Source organism: Rousettus aegyptiacus, unplaced genomic scaffold (genome assembly GCF_014176215.1).
Source record: "Rousettus aegyptiacus isolate mRouAeg1 unplaced genomic scaffold, mRouAeg1.p scaffold_m13_p_15, whole genome shotgun sequence".
Lineage (NCBI taxonomy): Eukaryota > Metazoa > Chordata > Mammalia > Chiroptera > Pteropodidae > Rousettus > Rousettus aegyptiacus.
In genome coordinates, this window is record NW_023416290.1 from 33,976,212 (window position 1) to 33,997,839 (window position 21,628).

A 21,628-nucleotide genomic window follows, 5' to 3' on the forward strand; every position below is an offset into this window, starting at 1 on the left:
AAGTATTTGCAAGCTACATATCCAGCAGAGGACTATTGTCTGGAATGTATTAAGTACTCTCAAAACTGAACGGTAAACAATCAAATTAGAAAATGAGCAAAAGATATGAAAAGACATTTCGCCAAAGATGATAAACATATGGCAAATATGAAAAGATGTTCAACATCATTAGCCATGAGGAAAATGCAAATTAAAATCAGAGTGAAATACCATTACACTTATCAGAATGACTAAAATAGAAAGCAGTAACAATGCCAAATGCTGATGAGGACGTGGAGTAAGTGGATTCCACAAACATTGCTGGTGGGAATATAAACTGAAAACAATTTGGCAGTTTCTTAAAAGATGAAACATACAACTTTTATATGTCTGGAAACATATCTTTCATTGTGTGAATGGTTAAACAAATTTTGGTCATTCCATACCACGAAATACTGCTCAGCAATAAAAAGAAACAAACTATTGATCACGAGAACCTAGATGAATTTCCAAAAAATTCTGAGTAAAAGAAAAGCCAATCCCAGAGGCTACATACTGTAGGATTCCATTCATGTAAAATTTTTTATTTTTTAAGGTAATCGATTCCTTGCTTTTATTTACATTTTTACTTTCTAAAAACAGTCAATTATTATAATTCGCATGTTCTATAAAATCACCATAAACACTGGATTATTGAATACTGAATAATAGCCCAAGGAGAAATATAGTTTGAGTCCTTCAAACCTCTGGTCACAACATTTTCAACTGACTAATACATAACCTCATTTCATGTGTGTTTCTGTTTTATTTATAAAGTTTTATTGAGGTATAATTGATATACGAAAAAAACTGCACATGTTTAATGTATAAAAATTTATGAGTTTAGATATATGGATACATCCATGAAACCATCACCACAATCAAGGTAATAAATATATCTATCACCAAAAGTTTCATATAATATTCTTCAAATGATACACTATGGAGATGATAGATTAGTGGTTGCAAGGAGTTAAGGAGGAGTAGGGGTGGGTATAACTATAAAAGGCCAACATGAAGGTGGTGCTGGAAATGTTTTAACTCTCGATTGCATCAGTGTCAAAATCCTGGGTGGTGATATTGTACTATAGTTTTGCAAGATGTAATCATTGAGATAAATGGGTAAAGAGTACACAGGGTTTCTGCACTATTTCTTACAACTGTGCGTAAATCTACAATTATATAAAAATTAAAAGCTTAACTGAAAATAATTAACTATTTAAAGCAAAAATAATTATAATGCAGCATGAAGCTTATAATATATGCGGAAATAAAGTGGCAAAAAAATATAAAGAACAGAAGAGGAAAATAGAAATACACTGTTGTGATGTTTTTATACTTTTTGCGAAGTTGTATATTTGAAAGTAGACTCTAATAAGTTAAAGATATGCATTAAAAACTCATAAGTAATCATAATAAAAAAGGTATAGCTAATAAAAATCAATGGTGCCAATAAGTGGAATCAAAATAAGAAGGCAGGAAAAACTGATAAAACACACAAGAAATAGACAAATCCACAATTATATTTGAGGATTTTAACACTCCTATCAATAACTGATAGAAAAAGTAGAGAACAAAATGTATAAGGCTATAGGAGATTTGAATACTATCAATTGATTGACGTAATCGACATTTACAGAATACTCCACGCAATAGCAACAGGATACACATTCTTTTCAGATGCACATGGAACATTTACTAAGACAGACCAAATCTGGGGCCTCAAAACAAGTTCCCATAAGTTTAAGAAGACTGAAGTCATATGATGTATTTTCTCTGACCTCAAAGGGGGAAAGAATGGGGCAGGAAAAAGGGTTAAGAGACTGTTGGATCTATCCAGGCAAGAAATGTTGAGACCAGGCTGTGAGAGTGGAAAGGGTGAATTTTGAGGAATAGCAAGGCTGTAGAATGACTAGGTCTTATCAGCAATTAAACATATGAGATCAGAGAGAGAGAAAAGCCAGAGGTAATTTCAGCATTACTGGTTTGACAATGAGGGGGTGGTAGTGGAAATTCCATTTACTAAGAAAGGAAACACAAGGAAGAAGGACCCTTGGATGAGCAAGAGAAGGAAAGCACAAGTCTGGTTTGGGCAAAGGTTGAGTTGAGATGTTCCTGTGATACCTGGCGAGGATGTCCAGAGGACAGGAGGAAATACTGGACCTTTTAAGAGAGATCTGAGTAACTGATTTCAGAGAATATGTAGAAGAAAGATGCTAGAAATAAAAACCCAAGAAACGCCACCATTTTCAGAGAGGTCAAAGGGAGAAGTGGCCCACAAAAGTAGGGGAGGAAGGAGTGGGAGGTGTCTAGTACTGTGGCAGGTAAAAAATTCCCATGGATTCTGTGGATTTAACAACTGGGTGACATAGCTGCTCCACTAGTGTTTGTCCTGCACTACTCAACCTCAGTTTGCTGTGTAAAGGGGATAATCCCACTTAGTTCACTAAGTTATTATAAGAATTTAATTAAATAATAGACGTAGTAGTGCCTTGCACAGCACCTGGTACAAAGTAGGCACTCAACAAATCTGATCATAAGGTCTTTCTTGGGAGATGGCAATGTAGGTATGATGCCAGCAGTCCTCAGGTAAGCTTGCTGGTCAGCAGATGGTTTCCAAGGGTAGAGATGTCATCAGTACTGCGTACATATTAATTGCTCTATACATGGTACCTGCTATTTTTACATGCTATTATTACTATAGGCACCCTTCAAGCAGCAGAGAAGCCTGTTGTTGGAAGGTGGGAAGAAGGGTGTCTCCACTGCTATGGGTGAGAAACTTACACCAGACCATAGATAGGTTTTACTGGTGGGCGATGCTGATTGTGGCTTAGATGCTAGTTAATTCAAGATCCTGATTCAAACGGCAGACCTGTCTTCCTAGTGTCAACTTTGTCACCTGAAAACAATAGGATTCTAAATTATGAGTGGAGATGTTAAGTCATGAGTAAGGCGGCCCCAAGATACTCACAAGGAAGGTGACCTGCCAGCACTTCACTCTGCTCATCTGGAAAATGATATCCTGGGTCTGGTTATCAGGCAGGGTCACGCAGCAGCTGATCTCGTTATTGCCCACAGAAAGAGCGGCCCCACAGCCCGGTTCCGGGTAGTCACAGGTACAAGGATCCAGCTGCAGGTATCCATAGTGCCGTACCTCTCGGGACAGCTCCAAAAACTGCTCCCAGGGGAATGTGGGAGGTAGGAGGAAGCAAGAGACCACTTGAAACAGATGAAAACCTCATGTCAGAAGCTACTACCATTCTAGTAGGACGCATGGAATTGAGTCACAGTGAAAACATATTTTTCTTCTGGACAATGTGAATGAAGATATGCCCCCTGTGCTCTCTGACAATAAGGCCTGGGGTATTTTATGGCTGATTCTGACAGGGCATTTCTGCCTCATTCAGCATTGTGTCCCTTCTTTTGTTACAGTGGTTGGTACAGAATAGGAATGAAAATATTTGATGTGTGAATGATGAATGAAAAAAAATAGAGTGAATCGAATGAGCAGATGTGATTCCATCTTGGTAGATTATAACAGCAAAATAAACAAAAAGCGTACATTTAAAATGCTGTCTTTTAAAAAATTGAGCCGAGGTCTATGTAGGAGGAAAGCAGTTCATTTTTGCAGGCTGTCTTATGTGATGGTGGTATGAATTGTCAGAGCAAGAGATTTTAGAAATAGCCATGAAATGAGAGCAAGAGTGAGTCTGCTTTCTAGGTAGAGTTCTAGACAGCCCCAAAGTGTCAAGCGAGCACTTTTATGTGACATTTGAGGTTTAGGTTTTCTCTCTACTTCTGACATACTTCAGAACAGAAGACAGCTGCAGTTCACACCTGTGGTCAAGCATCCTGTCCTGTTAACACCAATTGAGGACTTTTTTTTTTTTAACAGTGATTATTAATGACTGTTTTTAAATAACCTGGTATCAGCTTGGTGACCTTCACCTTCTCCTTCCGGCTTTCGCCATGGTCCTGCCTGATAGTACGTGAGATGTGTGTGCACAGAGGGGAGTTCTCACTTTAACACATAGTTAAGTCAGAAAGACCACCCAGTGACAGCCTGGCTCTTTCCCTATTCTTTCCTGAAGCAAGGTAACTTATGTCTCCCTTTCAAGCACGACATGAAGTGCTCAGTGATAAAAGTGCTAAGACACATGCGGTGAGGGACAGCTGACCCTCGCTACAAGGAAAGAGAGGTACTCGAGGTTCCTGTCCCTCCCGGCCACATAACCAGCTCACCGTGCTGTGGCCCAGGCATCCCACTTGAGAGATGCATTAAACTGCTGGGCCTCCTTTTGGGTCAGAAATGATAGGTTGTGAGTCAATGTTAACTGTGCAGGGGTGGAGGCAGGGGTTGAGTAATCTTGCCACAGAGCATATAGTTTCATGCTCTTGCTACAAAAGTTTCATATTTATTATATGCTATAAATCTTTGGTAACACTTTAACAATTATAATAAACTCTTGGCTGCAGTGCTCTAAGAGATGAAAGAACTTGTATAATTAAATGTTAAGCTCCATTTCTCAAGAAAGTTGGTCATAAGAAAGTAACCTGTTCAAAATGCTTGCTGGTATTCCCATTCAGCAAGGGGGTACAGTAATATTACTGAGTATTTGAAAACCAAATGACAGAAATATGCAAGGATTATCTACTTGGAAATAAGTTCTCTTAAGAAGACTGTACCTGGAAAAGACAATTTAACATGTATAACTACAGAAGGTATGTTGATATATTTGTATTTAGATCACGGGTTTCCAAACATTTCCACAGAGTCATACAGTAAATATTTTCTATTTTGTAGACATATTGTCTCTATTGCCCCTACTTACCTCTGCTGCTCTAGCACAAAATCAGCCTTGGACAATACAAACGTGAAGGAGCAATAAAATAAAATTACCAATAAAATTTTATTTACAAAAATAGTCGTCCATGGGGCCACAGGTAGCCTATCTCTGATTTAGATTAAATGACTGCTTCTTTGAATTAATTTCACTCATTTTCAATTCTGAGTTTTCTTGTACATGAACATAAAGTAAAGCAACAGTTGCTAATATGCTGGCTCCATTAGCAGAAGAACTTCACAAACATTTAAATAATGTTGATGTCATAGCAATATCCTTAGATGCTTCAAGAGAAAAATCATTTGTTTGTTTGAATAATGTTTCTATTTGTTTTTCAGATGGTAAAAAACTCACGTAACCCCTGTCCCTAAGCAGTGTATATGAGTCTGACAAACAAGACATATTTTAACAGAAAAAAACTGGCCTCTGCTTTATTGTGTGTGTGTGTTTTAATTCTTTAGACTTGGCCAATGTTCACCACTAAAGCATTGATTTTGAACAAAATGCAAATAAAACTGAGAGGACAAAATTTAGAGAACAAATTCATGTATGTAAAGTAAAGTTTTTAAAAGACTACCATTAAAATAGTATTATAAAGACTCCTAGTAATGATGGTAGAGCAGGTAAATGCTGTGTTTTCCTCCTCGCATGACCACATCAAAATTACAACTAAACTATAGAACAACCATCATTAAGAACCACCTGAAGATTAGCTAAACAGAAGTCCTACAACTAAGGACATACATAAGAAGCCACATCGAGACTGGTAGAAAAGTGGAGATGAGGAACAGGCAAGCCCCACACCCATGGTGTGGCAGTTAAGAAATGGGAGGGACATCTCAGCTGAAGAGGTCCCCCTGAAGAGCAAGGGATCCCAGCCCCACACCAGGATCCCCAGTCCAGGGTTCTATTACCAGGAAGAAAAGTCTCCATAAATCCTGGCTATGAAAACCAGCAGAGATTGTGGCTGAGTGAGACAGAGGGCTGCTGGAGTCCCAGGTATTCCTCTTAAAGGGCCTGAGCATGGATTTACTTGCTGATGGACTCACTTGCTCTGATCTACAGCACTGAGGCAGCAGCTCCAACAGTGTATCAGAGACATATGGGGGAGGAACTGAATTGTCTGGCATCAGGGTAGGGCTACAGGGGCACTTTTTGTTCAAATGAAAGTACTGACAAATGCCATTGTTTCTTTGTTGAGCCCTCTCTCCACCCAGCCTACATATGCAGGCAGCCACCATATCTGAGTCTCCATCGATCTAACAGCATTCACCCCACCTGGTGATTCCCTAAGAACCTGCTCCATCCAAATTTCAAGCCCACCTAAGCCACTTCCAGCAGCTTTTCCATACAAACATTCTGCTTGGCTTGTGCTGCAAACTTTCTCAAAATCTCCAAAGGTTCACTAACCCCAAACAAGCAGTAGCTGGCCTTGGTGTGCCCCGTACCTCTTGCTAAGAAGCTCCAAGCCTAGCACTGGTGGCAGCTAAACTCAGTTTGCAGCTTAATTTCTTCTAAGAACCTCCAAGCCCAGAATAAATGGCAGCCATCTGCAGATCACTTTGTAGCTCATACCACATGGCCCTGGGCAGTGTACAGGCAGTGGCTGACCTTGGCCTGAACCAGAGCCCCTCCCAAGAGGCTCCAGAAACCAAAACGCCCAGGATCAGCTCCAGATCACACAATATCACTACTCTATCACCTCCACAAATGATACACCCAAGGGGTGAACTCAGCAGGCACCAAGCCCCACTAAAGCAAATCCTGCTCTGTGAGGCCAGTCCTACATAACAGCTCCTCCACTCTAGCCATGGCCATTCCTCACAGCCAATCAGCCTGAGGGTCAGCCCCTCCCATTGATGTGCCAACAGCAGTCAAGGCTCAACTACAACAGGAGGGCATACACAAACCACAAAGGGACACACCTGGAACACACAGCGCAGGTGTCTAGGGAGACTGTGCCACTGGACCCCACAGGACCCCTACCACATAAGAGCACTGATATCAAGACCAGGAGGCATAGCAGATCTGCCTAAGACATAGAAACAAATGCATAGGATCCCCCAAAATGAGGAGACAAAGAAACATATCCCAAATAAAGGAAGAGAATAAAACTATAGAAAAAGAACTAAACAAATTGGAGACAAACAATCTACCAGATGCAGAGTTTAAAATACTGGTTATAAGGATGCTGAATGAACTTAGGGGAAGAGTAGATGAACTCAGTGAGAACTTTAACAATGAGATAAGAAGTATAAAAATGGAGATAGAAAAGATAGAAAAGAACCAGTCAGAAATGAAGAATGTATTAATTGAAATTAGGAATACATTAGAGGGAATCAATAGCAGATTAGATGAAGCAGAGGATCAAATCAGTGATTTGGAATACAAGGTAGTAAAAAGCACTCAAATAGAAAAGCAACAGAAAAAAAGAATTTTAAAAATGAGGATAGTTTAAAGGAACTCTGGAACAACATCAAGCAAACCAGCATTCACATCATGGGGGTGCCAGAGGAGAAGAGAAAGAGCAAGGAATGGAAAATCTATTAGAAGAATAATGACTGAAAAATTCCCTAATCTTGTGTAAGTAACAGACATACAAGTACAAGAAGTACAGAGAGAATCTTAAAAACAGCAAGAGAAAAGCAGTTGAAAAGCAGTTAGTTACCTACGAGGGAGCACCCATAAGACTGTCAGCTGATTTCTCAATGGATAATTTGCAAGCCAGAAGGGACTGGCACAAAATATCTGAAATGATGAAAAGCAAGGATCTATAATCAATATTACTCTTCTCAGCAAGGCTATCATTCAGAATCGATGAACAGATAAAGTGCTTCCCAGACTAGAAAAAGCTAAAGGAGTTTTACAAAAAAATGTTAAAGAGACTTCGTGAAGGAAAAGAACAAAAAGATTGAAAATATAAATAATAATATGGCAATAACTACATATCTATCAATAATTACTTTAAATTTAAATGGATTACATGTTCCAATCAAAAGACATAGGGTGGCTGAATGGGTAAGAAAACATATACTGCCTACAAGATATCCACTTCAGATTGAAAGACACATACAGACTAAAAGTAAAGGGACGAAAGAGGATGTTTTAAGCAAATGGAAATTTTAAAAAGCTGGGGTAGCAATACTTATATCAGACAAAACAGACTTTGAAATAAAGGCTATAACAAGAGACAAAGAAGAGACAATTTAAGATTGAAAGACAAAATGTCCATTTATCAATTCCACTTCCGAGTATTTATCTGAAGAAACCCAAAACACTAATTCAAAAAGACATCCCTATATTCATTGCAGAACTATTTACAATAGCCTAGATATGGAAGCAACCTAAGTGTTCATTAATAAAAGAATGGATAAAGAAGTGGTACATATATACAATGGAATATTACTAAACCATGAAAAAGGATGAAATCTTGTCATTTGTGACAATATGAATGGACCTAGAGAGTATCATGCTAAATAAGTCAGAAAGAGAAAAACAAATTTCATATAATTTCACCTATATGTGAAATCTAAAAACAAAATAAATGAACAAACAAAACAGAAATAAACTCATAGATACAGAGAACATGTTGATGGTTGCCAGGTGGAAGGTGGTGGGGGATGGGTGAAAAAGTGAAGGGATTAAGGTGTACAAATTGACAGTTACAAAATAATCATGGGGATATGATGTGCAGCATAGGGGGCATAGTCAATAATATTGTAATAACTATGTATGGTGTCTAATAGGTACTAGATTTATCGAGGTGATCACTTTGTAAGTTATAAAATGTTTAATCGCTGTTGACCTGAAACTAATATAATATTGTATGTCAACTGTAATTGAAAAATAAAATTTTTTAAACTTAAAATCTTAAATTAAAAAAAATTTTAACTAAAATTTAAAAAATAGTGTTGTAAAATTAGATGAAATACTCATCATAGAAAATAAAATTTGTTTTGTGGCAAAAACACAGATACAAATTTTGGTAAAGTACAGCAACATGGTAAAAAGAATATTTTTACCAAATGAAGACGCTACAGAGAAGAAATGTTCTTAGAATTGGTAATTGCATCCAAAGTAGCAGCAATATTGTATCCACCAAACTAGAAACTATAATCGTAAAAGTTTACAAATACACGGAGAAATCGAATCCTAACATTTCTGGGACACAGCTGTGGTGGAAGGCCAAGCGGGAGCAATGCCGAATCAGGGCAGCACATGCTTTTTCTTTTTGTCCCCCCGGCTCATTGGTAAAATTCTCAAAATATCACAGAATTTGAAAAATCATTCTATACTAACCCAAGTATAAATGAGTCCTCTAAATTTTGTTTGCATTTTGGTCAAAATTAATGCTTTAGTTGTGAAAAATGGCAAAAGTTAAAGAATTAGAATGACAACACAGTGAAGTAGAGGCCATTTCTTCCGTTAAGATATGTCTTGTTTGTCAGACTTGCATGTACTGCTTGGAGGCAGGGAGTGTGAGTTGGTACTGTCTTTATGGAAGTTTTAAAAAATGGATGTTTAGAACTATATTCTTGAGCATAACAGAACATGTACTCAAACACAGAGGATGCGGCTGCAGTGCTCAGGGAGCTTCGGCCAGGAATACGCAGTGTATGTACAAGTTAGACACAGTCCTGAGCCTCATGGTGCTCGCTGCCAAAGTGATTTACAGCAGCAAAAGCTGCAAACAACCTGACTTTCAGTCATAGAAAATTGGTTAGCTACAGGCTAACAAACCATAAAATGGAGTACTCTGTGGCCATTAAAAGTGCTGATTTATACTAATTAACTTGATAAAGGACTCACAATATACTGTCTGTATTATTTAGAATCTTTAAACAAAAAGCCTTTATTACTTTTATAATCAGAAAAATCAATGAAAGCATTCTCATTTTTTGAGTCCCATTTTTAGTGCTTGATGGATTTATAAATTACAGAAACAGCTCAATTCCAATATGTTTCTTTAACTCCCTTCTAAAGGATTTCTTTTGGTGCAATATTTGATTCACCTTTGTTTGGTTGTCTTCTTTCTGGAGAGCCTCTAATTTCTGTCTCTGCACCTGTGTGGGTTTGGCCCATTCTTTTTCAATGTCTTGTATTGCCTTAAAACAACATAAAATTAGCAAATAACATAAAATTAGAAATGAATTACTCTGACAAAAAAGATATTTGTGTACGAAAGACTATAAAAACAGACCCAAGTGAACATATATAAGAACCTAGCATGTTATAAAAGTTACTTTTGAATTAGTAAGTGTAGAAAGAGATTGTTCAGTGTTTTGGAGACAACTGGCAGCACTTGGCAAAAAAAAAAAATAATAATAAAGTTAATTTTCCTCACCAACCACCAAATCAAATAAATCCAGATACATTAAAAATCTAAGTATTAAAAATAAATAAAAGGATTGAAAGAAAATAAAAGTGAATATTTTTATCTAATCTTAAGGTGGGTAATATCTTTTTAAGATTGAAAGATCAAATGTCATAATGAAGGAATATATAACACATAGAAATATAAAACTTCTGCACATAAAAACTACCAAGAACAAAACTAAGAAATGGCAAACCAGGGAAAATGATTACATCATATGTGGCAAAGAGTTAATATTATTTATATAAAGCAACTGGAAAAATGTTAACATCCCTAATAGAAAAATGGACAGAGGATATGTATTGGCAATTGATAAAAAGGAATTCTGAATGACAAATATATATTTAACCTCACTAGTAAATCAAATACATTTTTTTTCCCTCTCAATTTGGCAATGCCTAAAATTATATATAATACTTAGAGTTGAAAGGATTCGGGGAAACAAGAAGTTTCATATAGTATGGTATGATTTAAATTGGTACAATGAGCCTGTCCTGCTTTTATTTATCACGCTTTAAGAGTTTTAGCCCCTTAAGGAAAGATGCTGTGTCCTTTGCTTCATTGTAGCTCGTCCAGTGTTGTACATACAGCAAACACGCAGTTATTCTCTGCCAATTATCATGTGCTTACTTACACCTTAGTATGAATATAAATCTGTTTTTCATTCCTCAGTGGTGTTGGCAGGTTTTGCCTTATCTCTAAAGAAGAGAATGAAAAGCTGAATAAATTTCAATATTGCTGTTTAGGTTGAGAGAAAGAGATGAGTTCAGCGAGAAGAAAAAATCACTAATATTTACTGATAACCTGTTTTAGATAGGTTTTATCAATTACTATTCTGAAAGGCAGGAAAATTACCCTATTTTATAGATGGGTAAATGGAAGTCCAGAGAGGTTCTGACTTTCAAGATGACCCAGAAAATAAGTGGAAACAGTTGGCTTAAAACCCAGATCTGATCACTACACCAGGCCCTTTCCCCCTTGCCCAAGCCACTAAATTCTTACCACACAGGCAGTTACCCATCCCAAGACTGTCTCCTTGTTAAAAACTGTTCTCAAAACTGAATCTTGGTACTGCACCAGAATGGAACCAGCATAGGCATGAAGAACTAAACACCTTTTTCTTTCCTGATTTCTGCTTGCTGTTAGAGTCCTATAATTACTGTGAGCACAGGGCAACAATGTCAGAGAGAAAGCCTGCCTAAATAGAGAAAGTAAACAGCAATCATGGCAGTAAGTATGAACTGAAGACACATCAATCATCATTAGAGCACCTGGGACCCTCAAACACAGAGATTTAAATATCCTACGGAACGAGTAACATAACTTTGTTTCACTACCTTTGAATATATTTGACCCTGATTATGAGTTCACAAGTCATCGCTCAAATATACTATATACAGTACCTCACCCTAGATGATGAGACAAATGTTTCTACTTAGTTATGTGGTTCCCCAAAGACCGGCTGATGGAGACTTATGCAGAAATGAATGTTTTAAACCATATGAAATCACACAAGTCATAGTTTTCATGAGCTTCAATCACACATACTCTAGTGCCCTCTGCAGAGGGTACAGTAGTGAGAAATGAAGAACATGTGCCTCTTTAAACCAGGCATCCGCTGCTTGGCTCCAGCTGTTTGAGGTGTGGCCAAGCAAGGCCAGAGATGTGTGAACAAACTGGTGGGCCCTGTACAAGGTCTCTGGGCCATGCGGGCATTAGGAGGCTAATGGTCAGCCCACAGTTCCCTTGCCAAGCCACGGGCCCTTCCTGGATGAAGGCATACCTTTTTCTAATTTGCACGGTTACCAGATGGGCCGGTGTTGGCCCTGCTCTAATGTAGGCCCAGAATTGACCATGCCTTCAATATTTAAGAAACTCAGAAACGTATAACTTTATATGCAATCTTCTATTTTGTTAACATCAGTACATTTTTTAAAACCGTATTGTCAGAGTCCACTTGATTCTGGGACATCGCTGGGTACATCTGTTTTAGAAAAATCAAGAGTATGCCTTAATAGTTAATTATTTATCAAAAGACTTTATAAGTACTTTGCTTTAACTTTTTAAAATGGTAATTGCTCCTCACTCATTCATATATCTCAGGCACCAGGACACAGCCTCTGCCCTTGGCCAGAGTCTAGTCAGGGAGATACATACATGAACCAATATTTACAACATTGGGTGAGAAGAATCATAATAGAGAGTTTAAATAAACAAACAAACAAAAAACATGGGAGCAGAGAGGAGGGAGGCATTTTCTTTTGAGAGGAGCCCAGGAAGGCTTCCCAAAGGAGGCAGTGATTACAGGCCCCTCCCTCCTGCTGACCTTGGGCCTCTAGATTTCTCAGGACCTCCACTTGGATTCAGGGAATAATGATGATGACAATGATAAAGGCACAGGTTATTAAGACATAAACACCAATTTTTGAAAGACTTTGCCAGGAAAAGGCTAAGGTTTGAATAACAGTCTATTTAAGCTGGGAGAAAACTTAGAGACTATATTAGTTCAACCTCACTGCTTAACAGGGGACATTGTAGTTCCAATTTCAGAAGGAAGAAGTGTCATGTCCAAGGTCACAGAGAGAGGGAGGGCGAGTGGCGGAGCAAGGGACAGAATACATCTTTGAAACTGCAATTCACTATGTTTTCCATGAACCCCTCATTTTTTTCAGTTGTAAGTAGAGGAAATACCATCCATTTCTCCCTGGTATGCAATTCCTTAGTGAAGACAGATAAAAATCAGATTATGATGCTAGCAGTCCCTTACCTCTCACCACAAGGAACCCCTGGAAACCATGCCACAAAGACCCTATTTCCCACAGGAATAATATTAGAGGTAAGTAATGCATTCTCAACCAAGGATGTGATAGCAAATAAAGCAGGTCCAAACAGTAATGTACCATAATAGCGAGGATACGATGGCGATGAGCCTCAGTAAACATTTAAAATGGTAAATTACCTGCCAACTCATATAACTTGAGTATAAGTCCACTAAATATGATTATACATGGATCAAAGTATGACATGAAATGAACTCGAAACTATATTCTAGCTATAAAAATATAATAGGGAACATTAAACATTTATCGAGTGATATTTTGATTTGCTTCCTTTGAATTTAGAAGAGCCTTGTAGAAATGCTTTATTAGATGGCCTAGATCTCTTAAAACATTACCTGAGGAGGAACAGTTATGAAGGCTGTGACTCCTTATTTGACATTCTAGTTGCTGGGATCTGCTGTGCCTGTTCAGGTATGTACCCAAGTTCTCAGCCCTGTGCCGAAAAAGCCAAGGTCCCAGCACGAGGCTGGTGGTCTAGTGGGGAGATGCATATATATCTGATGCTCTATTTTGCCAAACTGGAGATGCTATTGATTCTGAGATACCATGATTTTGTGCGACACTAAAAAAAACCACTCTCAATTAAATTATGACACAGCGCCCCATGACAGTCCTGTATGGTGCATGAACTAATCATGCCAGCCTTTTCTGGCTGGTAACTACCTCTATTTCTTGAGGCATTTGGTGATTTCTCCCGCCTTCACCTGCACTGATCAGCCTGTGCTAGGCAGTCCATTTGTATAAATCAGTACGAAACAGAGTGGTTTCCTCTCTCTGGGCACATAAAGCACCTGGTCGTTGTTTTGCAAGAAAATGTGGAACTGTGGTCAATTCACAAATGTGAAAGATGCCAACTGCCTTACCGAGCTGTTATGAAGCTTACATGAAACAATACATTTAAAACAATTAATACAACGTCAAGCCCACGACAGGGCTTAATGTCGATGTCGTGCCAGGAATAGTTTCTGGGGATACAGCAGTGAACAAATACCTGTTTTTCTGGAGAAAACATTCCAGTAGGGAGAGAGACAGCAAACAAGTTTTTAAAACTACATATATAAACACATATATAAATCATATGTGTGTGCGCCAAGATTTGGAGTTTAGTCTGAGTGAGGTGGAAAGACTTGGGAGAATTTGAACAGGACAAAAATCCAACCTGCCACTCTGCCTGCTGTGTGAGAGCAGATTGTGGGCTATGCCTGTGAATTCCTTTAAAAAAAGTTTCCATGGTCCCTCCCAGAACTGTCAAGCCAGGCAGGGCTCAGAAAGGACGAGGCCTCCGACGGTGCTGACTTGGTGAGGGTGAACTCGGAAGGGGAGCTGCCAAAGCAGGAAGGGGAACTGAGAGGGGGTGGCGGGACGTGTATCTGGCAGGCGGCATCTGCTGACCCTTCCACTACTTACTCAGCAGAACCTTCGTGTGAGTTGGGGAAAGAATGAGAGGCAAAATTCTGAATTTACTTTTTGGCGAGTTGTCGGGTAGGGGTAGACAGGAATGACTACATAGTTTGCGGGGCCTAATGCAAAATAAAAACGCAGGGTCCCTTGTTCAAAAACTATTCAGAATTTAAAGATATGAAAGCGAAGCATTAAATAAGTGTGGGGCCCTTCTGAGCACATAGCCCAAGCAGCTTCACAGGCTACTTGCCTATGAAGCTGACCCTGGAGGCAGGAATGCCACTTGTTGGTCAGGGAAAGGGAAAAGAATGCTAAAGTGGGATTTGGGGACCATGTGTAACTTGCAATTATCAGGGATGTCCTTTCTAGGCTCATGTAAATTAGCAGGGATGATGGTGTGTCAGCTGTACATTCAGACAGTGATTGTTAAAATGGTGTTGGAATTCTATTTTTTCCCTCTAAACTCCTTTACTTCTTTTTTGTATTTTGATTTTTTTTTACTGTGTTAAAATATACATAACACTTATCGCTTTAACCATTTGTAAGTGTACAATCCAGTGGCGCTAAAAATCGTTCACAATGTTGTGTCACCGTCACCGTTCTCTTATCTAAACCTTTTTTATCATTCCTGCCAAAAATCCTATGCCCATTAAACAGTAACTCCTTCCCTCCCTTCAGCCCCTGGTAACCTCTATTCTACTTCTGTCTCTATGAATTTGCCTACTCTAGGTATGCAGGTAGAATTCTTAACTACTACAAATTTTTTCTACTGGTTTCAAACCCAAATGGCCTATAATACACAGTGTTCTGATGGTTCTTGGTTACCCTCACCTGCATATAGATCAAATTTACAGCAGCTCTGCAGTCCATCAGCATGGAGTCGAGGGATGGGTCCAGGTACCTGCGAAATTCAGGAGCTTTAAGTTTATTCATTTGACAAGACTAATGGGCACAGCCCGAGCAAGTTTCTCTGCAGCGGTGGCCTTCTACCTTTGAACCTAGGCTCCCTTCCCTAACAAAGCTCCACCCCTCTCCTCCCCTAGCTTTCAATTTGTTCCTTCACCAACTCTGTTTTCTATTTCTTTATACTGTAAACTCTTGCCTGACGGGCACAGAGAGCAAAGATGGCGAAAAATAACACTTTAGAGGAACAGTCTGCATCCCTGTGCACACTCGGCCCCACTCTGAGTCGCCACGTCTTGCATGCGCTTTCCCCGCCCACAATACCTGGCGTGCTCACCTGCCCCACTCCCACATCCATATCACCGCCGCACTCAGGCTGCCTTCATCTCCTGCCTGAGCTGCGCTGGTAACCGCCTCAGCAGGCTTTCTGCCTCAATCTCACCTTCCGCATTCTAGCTGAAGTGGGCTTTCCCAAGCAACCTTTCAGACTCTCGTAGTCCCGGGAGTTAGATCGTTTATCCTGCTCACTTCCGAGTATCATAGGACACTCCAGCTTTCATGTCCAGTTCCACCTCTTACCCTCCCTGCCCTCCCCTCCCCCACACTCTACATTCCGACCATGTGTTTTTCTCTCCTCTTCCTCAGTCTGGAAGACCACGCCCCTCACCGCCTCCTTCCCTGATTCATCTGCCTCTGCTTGCAAGCTTCATCTTCATGTCCCTTCCTCTGGTCCTCTCTCTGCAAGGCTGTGTCAGAAGCCCAGCCACTGTGCTTCCTCGGCACTTGAGTTTATTCTGATCGCTGTTCTGATAAACTTGATCTTGATACCAGGTATGAAGATCCCTGAACCCAGGGGCTGAGTCTTATTCAGAGTTGCCCCTCTGGGCCTTGGCAAAGTGACTTGCAAATAGCAGGGCTCTGTGTCTGTCTAATGGATCCATAATCACCAGGATGAACTGAATTGACAGTTACTGTATAAGCATGGTATCATGCCAAGAACTGACAGAAATGGTCAGGAAAGGGTGTGCTATCGTTGGTCTATCACCAATCTGAAGGCAGAGGTAAGCAGAATCACTGCACTCAGATGTGTGGGGTGACTAGACCAATGGGATTGGCTTAGACAAGGAAAAGGATGAAAACATTACTGGGAAGTCAACTTCATTCTGGGGAGAAGCAACTGGAGTATTTCTACTCACATTTCACTTAGCTATTTCACCTACGCCTCCCAGGGATCCCTTGTGGCAGAGAATAGAAACTATTGCATTAGGGAGTCAGAGAGCACCCAGGCCCATCCCAGCCTGGAGCTCTTAGAGGCCAGGGCAGGCACCCTCTGGTCTGGAAGGAACTATATTATCATTAGAAAGATGCACCAGGGGATTCATGGACAGAGAAAAATCCCTAAGACTCTGGCTAGGCCTCACTGCAAAGCCTCATCTGCTAGGAATCCCACAGTTTGCAGCAGTCAGGCTAGGCTCTCTGCTCCCACCTGGTAAGACTTCACTCTGGAAAGTGGATCAGGCACCTGCGGGATCCAATGCCAGTCCCTCCCCTTTTGGTGACCTGCTCCTCACCTCTAACAAGTGAAGTGGGACCTCCTTTCTTCCTAGGTCCCATGAGCAAAGGCAATTTGCCTGGATCCAAGATGCTGCCTTGTGATGAGGTAGACATTTTATCTTGCACTTATAATCTAGAATTTACCTATTTAATGAAGACATAAGCCTCTATCTCAATTTCTCTGGAGAATGTATGTGCAAAAAGCTTAAGCCCCAAGGATTTTCATTGTCGTTGTCACTATTATCATCATTATTATCCTCAATATAACAATAACAAATCAGAACAAAATTTACTGAGTATACAGTCCTGTATAGATTATTTTATTTAACCCCTACAATAATCCTATGAGGTAGACTCTATTATTATTATTTCCATTTTACAGAAAGAGAAATTGAGGCTTTGAGAGCATGAATAACTTGGCTAAGGTTATTCAGCTAAACCCTGAGAGAGTCAGGACTTAAATTCACGTACCGTGATCCCAGGAATAATTGTGCTCAGCCACTCATGCTACTAAGCAGCTTCCAGAACAGCTACTCTATAAACCCTTCCATGGAACTGCGAAGGGGTTTTCCTTTTCCCTTCTCAGGGATCCACGCCACAGCTTTTGACCCTTTCTCAGAATACTTTTGAGTAACAGTAAATGAACTCCTAGCCTTGCTGGGAATATCCTTCCAAAACTCAAAACTGCAGACTGGAGCTCTAGCAGGGCACCATGAGGTCAAGAGAACTACCATTCTTCAACTTCCAAATGCCTTCCTTTCAAGCTTCTGTGCTCAGATTAGAGAATTTAGCTGGGGGAGAGTGAATCAAAGAAGCAATCCAATATGGCCATGGTAGTAATCGCTGGGAACTCCAGGTGAGAGGGTGTGTGTGGAGGCGGGCTGGGGGAAGTGTCCTGCTTCTTGCTATTTTCTGTGTTTTGCTCTCCATAGGGCCTTCTGTTTCTGGGGGAAATGACAGTAAATTCTGCAAGGTGTCCTATCAATCTAGGAATATGCCTGGCCCTGGGTTATGTGTGTTTATTGCTGGAATCCTTTAGGAATGATAAGCCGACTGCTTAGAGTTCAAATGCTCGCTCTGCAAGCTGGCATAGCCTGCCTTTTGGCTTCAGGGAATACCACGGTTCAGCAGATGAATCAGGCCTGATTGTAGTCATCAACAAGGCCCTCAATAAATGCAGCCAGTAATCCATTCCGAAGCAAGCCCGCCCGTGGCCCACAGCACTTCGCCGTTACCAGCTTCTATCCCCACCCCGACAGCCCTTGTTTTCCAAGCCTTACCTTCTTGGCTGTCATCCTCATAATATCCTTTGAGTATTTACTTAAGATCAATGAAAGTCGTCCTCAGCATCCTATTCTTCAGGACAAATGTCCTCGTTCATTCCCCTCTCTCTCCTTCCCTGCTTTCCTCTTCACCTTCCCCAAGCTCCTGGCCTCTTACTCGCTGTCCGGGGGTGAGCCGACATGGTGAGACTGACCGGTTCTGATCGGCAGTGCTAAGATCGCCTCGACTCAGTACCGCCACAATGCTTACTCACCACTTCCGGAGTCCGACCCTGCAGTTTTCCACTTCAGAGCTTCGAAGACTCACATAAGGGAGTTCAAAGTCCGCCAATTTTTTCATGACTGCGGAAAGGGGAGAGGGAGTCCTAATGATCGAAATGGCACAAATAGTTTACGTACAGCGGCTTTAAAATGAGAACACAAAGCATTTACCATTGGAAAGAATAAAACGCAATAATAATATTCTCTTGCACTTGTATGTAATTTTTTAATTCTAAAGTTCATGCGGAAAATAAATAATATTTTATTCTGATAAAATAACAGCACCTTAGTAGGTGATATTTTACACTGTGAGACAGAGGAAGAAACAGGTCCAGAGAGGTCCAGCCTCCAGCCGCTTGACCAGCACACCACGTAGCCCGGTGGCCAAGCCAACACACAAACCCCTTAATTTCTAACTTGAAACTTCCTCTCGCAGCTTCTTGAGGACATATGTAAACCACTTTGAGATAACTGATAGCGTTTCACAGCTGAACACTTACAATATCTAAAAATGCGCTGTGGAGGAAAGCACGAGCTATGCGGAACGTGCTGTCATCTTTCACTCTCTCGTTACATCTTTTTTAAGAATCTAAGGATTTATTTATATCGTCTACATTTTATAGCAAATATTCCCTAACGAGGAGAAAGGGCTGTGATGGGATGCCCTGATGCCCAGCGTCTAGCACTCCGTTCCCGGGGGCCTGTGGCACAGCTGGCGGGGAGCAGCCAGGGGGCACTGGTGAAGGTGAGGTGCACATCAGGATTGGGACGGGGACCCGCCAGAGGAGGCGCAGTTGCTGGAAAGACCTAGCATCTCGCTCCTCTCCATGCCACCTCTATGGAGCTGCTCGTCCCCAGCTCACCCTGAACACAGACGAAACCTCCCATCCCCACACTTTGCTCCAGGAGCACAGAACAGTATAGGGACCACACACTGGGGAGTTCCCCTGGCGCGGGAGCGGGGTGACTGGCCCCGCAGCCTGACTCCTGCATCTCTGGGGCTGAGGGCCTGCCCACACCTGCCCACCCTGTTTTCTTTCTCTTCTTCTTACCAGAGAGCTTGCCCTCCTTGCAAAACCGAATGAGAAATAGGCCGAAGTAGCCCAGGAGTTCCCGACACAGTCCAATTTTCTGTGACACCACCTTCAACCAACGACAAGAAAAGGGGGGTGTGAGGATTGGCCACCAGGCTCATTGTGATGTGAGCTCACTGTGCCTGCAAACATCGATAAAAAGTGCTTTAATGGGCTAGCGGACATTAAATGTTTTCTGAACCTAAAAATGGTACACGCTTATTTTAGAAACTTTAGATATTAAAAAAAATAGTGTGAAGAAGAAAATCTGTCCCACCACAATGGACATGAACTGGCTTCGGCTTCGGCTGGTTGTTCCTGAGGCTGCTTGTCTCACCCCAGATGTGGAGGAGTCTTTGGATCATTTTGGACTTTACTGCCCCCTGAACGGCAGCGGTCATTCTCAATGAACATCTGTAATGCTGTGACGCGTGCCCCCGGGGTCCCGCATGCCAGTTTACCTTCCTCTGGGCTGGATTACCAGATAAGGGGACTAGAGCTGTTCCCCCACTGCTTAGGTGTCATATGGAAGCGTGCCAGCCTTCGACACCCAGAAGCTCCGCCTTCGACACCCAGGGGTGCTTCTTCTCTCTGACGTCTCCTGTGATGTTCAAGTCTAACTTATACGGGGTTTGCTCAGTGAGATTCTTAGATCCCAGGCACGGGCTGCCCTCATTTCGTGTTCCTTTATGACCTTCACATCAAACGGCTTTCCTTTCAACACCAATGGGTTCATTTTTGCCAATGGGTCACAAGCCTGTAACCTCATCACGTTTTCCGCCCACATTCCCCTTCCTTCAGCAGGAACTTCCATGCTACCCCAGATTCCCTCCCTCTTCACTCACTCAGCGCAATCTCTCTGTCAGACTGGGCTCTTCAGTGATTTCCTTGCACGCCCCTGAATCCTCTAGGTCATCTCTCACACCCAAGGATGCGCCTTTAAGCGTGGCGCGTGAGCTGAAGCTTTAATCACGGCTCCAACTTCTCATGGTTGAAGTTGTCCAAACACCAGGTTTGAAAGGGGATTTTATTGTCGGGGATCTGAGAATGACCTCGTGAGGAAGTCTTATTAGGTGGGTGGGATGAGTGGGCGTTCTCAGTATAGCTTTGCAAATAAAGAAGAGCCAGGAACTTTTCACACCTTTACTCAACACTTAGCCCCATTTTTCTTTCTACATCATTCTCTTCAACAGAACAAAGGAAAACAAAACAAAACCCAAACCACGGGGCTCCTCTGTGTGTGGGGTGAGCATGCGCTGGTAGGTAACATGGTAAAGACATCTCGTCCTAGAGTAAATATGACCCACACCCACTCAAATTAGATTCTCTCTTCTCTGACTCATTCAGTGAAGACAGCAAGCTTACATGCCACAGCAGATAGAAGAATAGGAAAAGGAAATGGAGGAGCTTTTATAAAGTCATAAATACAAGCACCTTCTTTTGAGAAGAGTAAGCATGTATGAAGAGACAATAATATTTCCTCCTTAGCAAATGTTAATGATGCTACAAAACACAAACGCCAGCAATAAAACTACATAAGTACAAACAATGAAAAACAAAAGATTTTTAGCTTATTGCTGGGGATGAGATGATTGGGAACAGCAAAGTGAGAGCGGCAGCAAGTATGCCTGAGGAGATACAGACTGTAGTTTTTAATTAGAAAATTTGAGTTACAGTTTTATGCGAACTAGAGAATTTCCCAGTCCCTGGGAAAAAAATCACATTTCTTCCTAGCAAAGTGCTCACTTTACCTTTGGGGGGAATGCCTCCATTTTGAGAGGAGAACCTCCCCTTAAACCTACCTGATGATAATGAAGTTGGTGTCATGGGTTGGAATTTCTCATAAGCCAATGTGATTAGAAGAGAGAAAGTACGTTTTTCTGAGATCACAGATGTGCCTAATCAAACTTATGCTGCTAGTTACGAGGGGACCTGGACAAAGCAGATAGTATCGTGGAACCCTAGCCTTACTGCCCTACTCAATTCTTATTCAGCTCTCCCTACAATATCAATGACAATACCAATTACGACAAATAACCATAATCACCACTGCAAAAGGAATATGAGCTATCTGCAT

At 41.0% G+C, this 21,628-nt stretch overlaps 1 protein-coding gene across 1 annotated transcript in view; it reads right to left on the minus strand.

The window, feature by feature from the left end:
• The window catches only part of SNX31 (sorting nexin 31), a 56,956-nt gene that overhangs the window by 15,230 nt on the left and 20,098 nt on the right, over positions 1-21,628 (minus strand). The window contains exons 6-10 of the mRNA XM_016129785.2: positions 19,531-19,621; positions 18,472-18,559; positions 15,309-15,378; positions 9,875-9,967; positions 2,990-3,193 (exon numbers count right to left, since the gene is read on the minus strand). Of these exons, the coding sequence (XP_015985271.1) occupies positions 2,990-3,193; positions 9,875-9,967; positions 15,309-15,378; positions 18,472-18,559; positions 19,531-19,621 (546 nt within the window). The remainder of the gene's footprint in view (positions 1-2,989; positions 3,194-9,874; positions 9,968-15,308; positions 15,379-18,471; positions 18,560-19,530; positions 19,622-21,628) is intronic.